Source organism: Cyprinus carpio, chromosome A14 (assembly GCF_018340385.1).
Source record: "Cyprinus carpio isolate SPL01 chromosome A14, ASM1834038v1, whole genome shotgun sequence".
NCBI classification, from domain to species: Eukaryota; Metazoa; Chordata; class Actinopteri; order Cypriniformes; family Cyprinidae; genus Cyprinus; species Cyprinus carpio.
The window spans coordinates 22,999,862-23,007,326 of NC_056585.1; the positions used below are offsets into that span (position 1 = coordinate 22,999,862).

Sequence of the window (7,465 nt, forward strand, 5' to 3'; positions counted from 1 at the left end):
TAATAATAATAAAAATAAAAGAAAAACATATTTAGTGTGTGTTTCTGTGTGCGTGTAAAACGTCTTTAACCATACAGAGCCTGAGGCAAATCTCTTGTACAATCTTCTTCTGTGCTTCGGTACATGAAGAGCTTGTTTCTGAACAGGTTGGATGTACAGACGCCTCCAGGAGAAGCATTGCATGGTCCAGTTAAACAAGAAAGTGATGAAAGACTTCTTTGTTCTTCCTTTTAAATCTCAAATAACATTGTTAATACCAATAAAGATCCCTTTTTTCAATCCCCTGTACACCTAAAAGGCAATTACAAGTTACTTAATTAAATTACTTAGGATCATGGATGATGTATAATAAAGTGACTAAAATGTACATTTAAAAAATATATATATTAAAAGAATGTTAATAATAAGTAATGATTCTTAAGCACCAAATCAACATGTTTGAATAAGAAAGATCATGTGTTACTGAAGACTGAGGTAAGTGTCACGGGAATACGTTATTTTTAAAATTTAAATATAAAATGGAAAATATATTAAGGTATTTCACAATATTGCTGTTTTTACTGTATTTTTTGATCAAATAAATTCAGCTTTAGTAAGCATTAAAGACTTATTTCAAAAATGTCTGAAAATCTTATCAACCCTAAACTTCTGAAAAGAGAACTGTACAATTATATAGGTGTGATTAAAATACACCTTAGGAAAAAATGTTTTTTTTTTAAAAGTACAAAAGCTGTTACTGGGGTAGCTTAAAAAGTACTAAAATGAGGGCATTTACCAGAGTTGAGATTGATATTGCAATTCATCTGATTGCCAAATCCTGGGTACTTGGTCCATCCTGACATGAGGTCTTGTTTGGAGGAGGGTAGCACCACTGTGCCCATGTCAGGGTGATCGTTGTGAAGCAAGTTTAACAGAGAATTAGAGTACTGGTGTTCTGCCACCATCAAACCATCAGAGGATACAGCTGAGGGGTAGGGCATCATGGGGGGCAGAGCAAGACTCAATCCCTGTCTAGAATCTCCTGACCACAGAGCAGCACTGTTTGCAGGGTGATTTGGTGGCATATGATGGTTTGATTGAGACTCTCTGCTTGTTCCTTCCCGGAGATGTTCTGGAGGAAACAAGTGCTGAAACCTAGTTTGTGACTGTGCGTCCCATTGACTTGATCCAAGTCCATCTTAGGGAAGAAAAAGAAAAAAAAACACAGGAATTGTTTAAATTCATTTATCAAATCAAATATTTTGTGTAAAAGCCAAATTTGAGAGGAACAGTTACTTGTCTGAGCAACTTTACAGTTTCTTTTGATTTCGGAGCGTTCTCCCTTCAGTTTTGCTGCTTGACTCAGAGCACGGGAGAAATGTTCATCCACCATGCTGTTGATGTCTCCTTTGAAGTAAGTGAGAAGGACACTACTGGACTCCTCCTCAGTCTTCTTAGCCACAGGGTTCCCTAGATCCTCCTCCATCACTGATCTAGATACAACAGAAAGAGTCTGCAATGCATCATTTATCCATCTATCCTGCAGTATTGATGAATTATTGTATACACTGATCATAATATCATGTCTTCTGATTCTAATGTGAAATTGTAATAACATCCCATCACTTTTTGACATTGTTTGTATGGTATTGATGAATGAAAGATAAAGATATAACATCACAGCACAAATTAAATGTTGACAATTAAAATTAATTGCTATATATATATATATATATATATATATATATATATATATATATATATATATATATACTATATATATACATACATACTACTTGATTTTTTATTAATTATATATATATATTATATTATATTTTTAGTTAATATTTAGTAATATAATTCAGTTAGACCACCTGTGTTTGACGATCAACATTTCCTGAATGTTTTATGGCATTTTATGTCTACAAAAATCTACATTTGATGTCTGGACTATATATATGCACAAAAAAGTTAAATAAAATACCTATAGTTAATACTAATAATTATGACCCCTCACTAAACTAAAACTGTGTGTCAACACAAATCACTACGTTCAAACTCTGACAGCATTTGATCGTCTCCAGATTTATAGAATTATGCATTAACGTTACGCTTATATTGCAGCTATTTTAAATGATGGAATTTTGCTTTCACGGAAATAGCCACCGTTTTTACTCACCGTACAAGCCGTGGAATCTCGAGTGTTTAATCAGATGCTGCAACCTCAACAATTACATCGATAAATGCGAAATATCCGCTGCTGCGCGAGATTTAAAAAAGCTGCAGTTTAGTTAATTTAAATCGTTTCCCTTTCAGGAGAAGTTCGACTAAAAGAAACCACTTCACTTTTTCCCCTTAAATGTGGGGCGTTAATCTGTGAACTTTAACCAGTTCGAGTAGAATGTGACTGAACAAGTTTAACTGTCACCTCTGGAAAAAAAAAAGACACTGACAGAGCTTATGTTTTTAGGACATGTTGTTTTACTTCATTTGCCCGTTGACATTGTCGTTAACACTAATAATAAATAATCGTTTTATTTGTCGTTTATTTCATTATTAATGTCATAATCATTTATCTTAATAAATGTACGCACAGTGTAACACAAACATATAGTTTAGACCTATGTTAACCAAAACCTTGTTACTGTAGATTATTACTTCATGAACAAACCTCTGTATTTTAAATGATCTCTTACAGTGTTTTAGAGCTGGCTTTGGGGGGAAGCTGCTAGTCTTTATTTAATACTGATAGTCCGAAGCAAAAATTACTAACCTAGTAATTTGGGGGGAAATGCTGTCATTATACAGATGTCTAAAATATAGCTATCAGCCTCTTGAATGACACCAGTCATAACACATTTAATCAGATGACCTAATTAATTCATCTCTCTGGAAGAAATAAATCATTGAAACTATTTTTATTAAAGTAAAAAAAAAAACTTTTCTGCTGGAAATTTCCAAAGACGCCCTTTAACATAAACACAAAATAAATACACATTTTATTTTATTGTTTTTCTGTCCTGTATGGGGAAAACGCCATCATGGCTGGTCCCTGAGTTTGAGGTATTAGAGCTCTTCCTTTCACTGAAAGTCTCTGACTTCATGGACGGTAAGGAGACTTGTAGACCACCTTTGGCTTTGGCCCCCAGTGTCTCAGAACGGCTCCAGTCTGGTCAAAATTCAACTGATCTTTAATTCATTTAATTTTTCAAGGAATAAGCTTTTCTCTAATTGACAGCTTTTGTGTTGTTATTGTGATTTATGTGGGTGGGTCTTTATTTGTTTGTTAAGTTTTTTTTAATAAAGATCCTTTAATTTAATGTATAGTGTGTGTTTTATAATAAAGATTATTTTCTCTTAGGTATATTATATTTCTACCATAGGTTATTTAAGTATAAGAACTGATGTATTGTTTAAATGTGCCAAACCTGAATATTCAGTCTGTCTGAATCTTCCACAGCAGAGATGTATCCTCCAATGCTTTCTTACATTCTCTTTCATCAGACAGTAAAACAGGAAGATAAAGAAACCTGAAATACAGCAAAAAGGAAAACAAACCTAAATCATTAACATTTGCTATGACGATAACAATACAAAAACAATATTATCTGTTGTTAAACACTAGAATAATATTCTTCCTGATGGTCCTATTATAATCACTGGGTCTATCCGCAAAGTGATGCCTTAGCTAACTTTCTCTCTCTGGCCATAAGCAGCAGCCCTTGCTGTTACCTTGAAGACTGTTAAGGAGAGAGAACAGGTACAGCAGGGGTGTTTTGGCCGGGCCCCAAGCGCCAAAGGATAGTATCCAGGTGAGTCCTAGCAGGAAGGTGAGACTGGCCACTACTCACAGGTCATGCAGGAACCCTCTTTGGCTGCTGGAGGGCTTATTGGCCCGCATTTTATGGATCTGTACCAGCACCACGGCAAACACACAGATGTTACAGACCATGACCAGGGTCACGAAGGAAACCACCGTCACATAAATGGTCACATCATTCTTTAACCAGCAACTGAAGAGAATGAAGAGAGTAGTGTAACCATAAAGGCCCATTCCCACCAAAAACAATAATTTTAATGACCACCATAATGGTAAATAAATTAGCGTACACATCAACAGACAATAACTTTCTGTTTATTCTAATTGCAGCCATTTGATATGTTCTGTGCAAGCTTTAAAGGTTTTTAGCGCTCATCAGCTGGACAGAATTTGCTGTGAGTGATTGCAATGAAAATACAGCCTTACTTTAGGTTTGGCGAATTTGTACAATCTCATTCATATGTTTTTGCATGACCTGCTCTTGCCACATGGAGGGTTAGGGTTTGGGCTGGGTTAGGAATTTAGGTTTGAGTTTACATCTGAAATTACCAATTGTACATTTTCCTACGAATCGTATGATTTTGTAAGAAACGTAAAAATATGTTCTCTTGTTAGATTGGGTTGCTTGCTCAGTGGTTATAGTTATAGTTGTTGGTGTGCACCAAATTATACATTTAAAAATGTGTATTTTAAATTATTTTGCTCATGGCATGCTTTGGATTGTTGTGGAGTTTTTGTGAAGTGGTTTGTGGAGTTTGGTTTTGTATGAATTTGTATGAATTGAAATTACTAAAAGTAGAGGTAAACCTGCAAACAACAGTTCAAGAATCAACAAACACAAACCTTTTTCCTTGATTTTCTTAGTTGTTATGCACAAATATTCTCATCACAATTAATTTAATCAAACTACACAGTATAACATTTTATGAAGAGTAAAAACACAAAAATGTCTCACCCCATCCAAAAGAACAGAATTTGAGGATGTAAGATGGCACATATGAATTAAAGACCTTGACCAAGGCCAGACACATGTTGATTGCACCCAGTCCCATCCAAGTAAAGGTAGCCAGGAAGAAGTAATGTAGAAAGGCTGCTACGGTAATACAGATGGCATTGCTGTTAAAAGAGGCAAGCCAGGAGTTCACCAGGAAGAGCATGTTCAACCATAGCAAGGCCACAGAGAAGTTAATAAGAATCTTTGAAGGGTAGTCTCGCCTCAGTTCTCTGAAAACACACGTAAAAAAGACATCAACATTTATTGACAATTAACATTTATTGACATTTACTGACACTGCTGCTGTTCAAGGGTGTAAACAAACCAAATGAATCTCTAAGTCTGCATTGTTATTCTGGTTTAAGTGATACCTTGCAAAAGAGTCTATGAACACATTCAAAGGCCAAATAGGTCAACAGTGTGACTCCAAGAAAGATTGAGGATATGCCACAGCCCAGGTATGAGATGATAGTCAGAATCCTTTCATCTTTTGCACTTATTGGGGTTTTAGAGATATCCTGGAAGACAGACAGTTTCAGGGAAACATGCATAGTGGTTACAGTAATCAAAATCTAGGCATATTTTATGCGTATGTTGTGCACACTGTTACCGTTTGACATCCATAAATTAACTAATGACCTTTAGTTTCCGAATGTTTTCATAAAAGCTTTACTGTTAATTATTATGTTGCCTTTGGTAAATATAATGTCAGTTATAATTCAGTGACCTTGTGCTTTTGCAAGGGCAAATTTAGTTTCACACAACCTTAAAATTGAGGTAAAGCTTTGAGTACTTTATAACATTTTAATGGGCTGTCTACATTTAGGGAAGACAAACTGCACTCACCAGAAGAACTCCAAAATGTATGAGGTGATCACAGGAACAGGTAGTATGAGTGGCATTAGACTTCACTGTCTCACATCCTGTATCATTCCATCCACCTTTCTCATCTATGAGATATAAAAAAAACAACTACTGGGGATATTGACCAAAATGCACTTTTACTGTAAATGGGCCTAAATTTTCCATTTGAAAGTGTGTATCACAAAGCTTACCATTTTGGTTGAAGTCCCAGTAGACACTTTTGACAATGTCCCAGTCCTATAGAGAAAAAAGAGTGAGTGGTGAAATATTACTTTAATGATAAGACTGTAAATCTGTGATAATATCAGGGGTTATCATAGTAGATGAATTTCAGCTGCCTCATTTTCGTGAGTAGCTATTCTTAGGAAGGTATTTGTTAACAGAAGATAGCATACAATTGGTGTTCGCTTACATTATTATGGTAACTGTTTACTATAGTTTGTTTTAACAGTTGTATAACGGGGCAATAATGATGTTGAACTGATTTGTGGTTTGTTTTGGTGGTGGCTGATTGGATCCATACAGACCTCTTTGTTTTGGAGATGGCGGAGAGTGACCATCACTGGGATCTCAAGGTTGCTTACTGTGGCATTGGTGACACTGGCAGATACTACATAAGAGTTCAGCTTCATGTTGGCTGTAGGGTCCTAGATGTTAAAAGTCTGTCATTAGAAGTACGTAGTGATTGCAAAAATTGCTGCATATAAATAGTTAAAAACTGCTAATTCTATAGTTTTGCTGTTCTTTACGTAAACTGACTGATTTATTAAAATGAGAAAAATACACAAGGAAAATCTGATCACCAGTTCAGTGTGTTACCTCAAAGAACTTTTCTGTGCCATAAAAGTGAAACTGTACACAAGGTCTGTCTCCATTGTTCGGGAAAAAGCTTTCAATTATATGAGGTAAGGAAATGAATGCTACAGTTCCTGTGTCTGGATACTCTGTAAAGTTCTTATCATAAAATATCTACAAAAAGAGGAGAAAACGTTGCAGCATACTTTAAAATCCATTAACCATTGAGGTTCACACTTTTTCTCTGTATTGATTGTTCCAGACTCTCAGACTGTGCATTAGTAGTGGAGATTTTTCATTTTACAGGTTGCATCAATATGCCACTAGGTGGCGACAGGTGACTATGAATGAGTCATTGAATCATTCACTCAAGCAGTTTGTTTAAAACACTGATTCATTCAGTAGCACCGCTCCTGTGTTGCATGGAGACATGTGACGGTTGAATCTGCTTTGGACAGACATTGTAAAAAATACATCTGCTGCATCTTCATATCCAATAGGAACGAATGCGATATAGCCTGACTAATTCAAGTTTCTTAACGGGGTAGGTTTTACATAGAAGTATAAATAAAACTTAAAGCTGTTTTTGCACCAATAGCATCATTGAACGTAACAAACATCCTCATCAGCCAATGCTCAAAAAAACAAATCTTTAAAATGGTATAGGAAGATATTTTAAAACACTGAAAAAATACATATTTCAGCTTTAATACATACAACAATGCTGGCTCAATATGTTCACATCTTACTTTCTTCAAAGTCATTTGGTGGTCAGGGCAAGTATCATACCTGACATGTAAATGGTGCTAAAATAACCACTTGAAGCCCGTGATCCACTAACGCACACAAGGACACAGAAACCTTGTGGTCACAATGGTGTGAAAACACATTCCCAAAGTTCTGTGATAATTTAATATCACACTTCTATTTTCACTAAGAGTCTAAAGTTTCCATAATGATCTTGAAGTGTTAGATATGCCGTGTTAGATGTCATGCAGTGTCAGATATACAAT

At 35.4% G+C, this 7,465-nt stretch overlaps 1 protein-coding gene across 3 annotated transcripts; it reads right to left on the minus strand.

Moving 5' to 3' along the window:
* LOC109049095 (transcription cofactor vestigial-like protein 3) lies at nt 1-2,362 on the minus strand. Of its 3 annotated transcripts, none has more exons than XM_019066778.2 (4): nt 2,159-2,362; nt 1,294-1,472; nt 776-1,177; nt 1-291 (listed from the first exon to the last, which is right to left on the minus strand). In XM_019066778.2, exons 2-4 carry the CDS (start codon nt 1,463-1,465, stop codon nt 251-253), a joined length of 615 nt encoding a protein of 204 aa, XP_018922323.1. In that variant the 5' UTR covers nt 1,466-1,472; nt 2,159-2,362; the 3' UTR covers nt 1-250. The 3 variants fall into 3 exon arrangements, with proteins under 3 accessions (XP_018922323.1, XP_018922320.1, XP_018922321.1); XM_019066775.2 differs by having other exon boundaries at nt 1,276-1,472; nt 2,159-2,355; XM_019066776.2 differs by having other exon boundaries at nt 1,276-1,492; nt 2,159-2,355.
* Nucleotides 2,363-7,465: the final 5,103 nt, after the last annotated feature.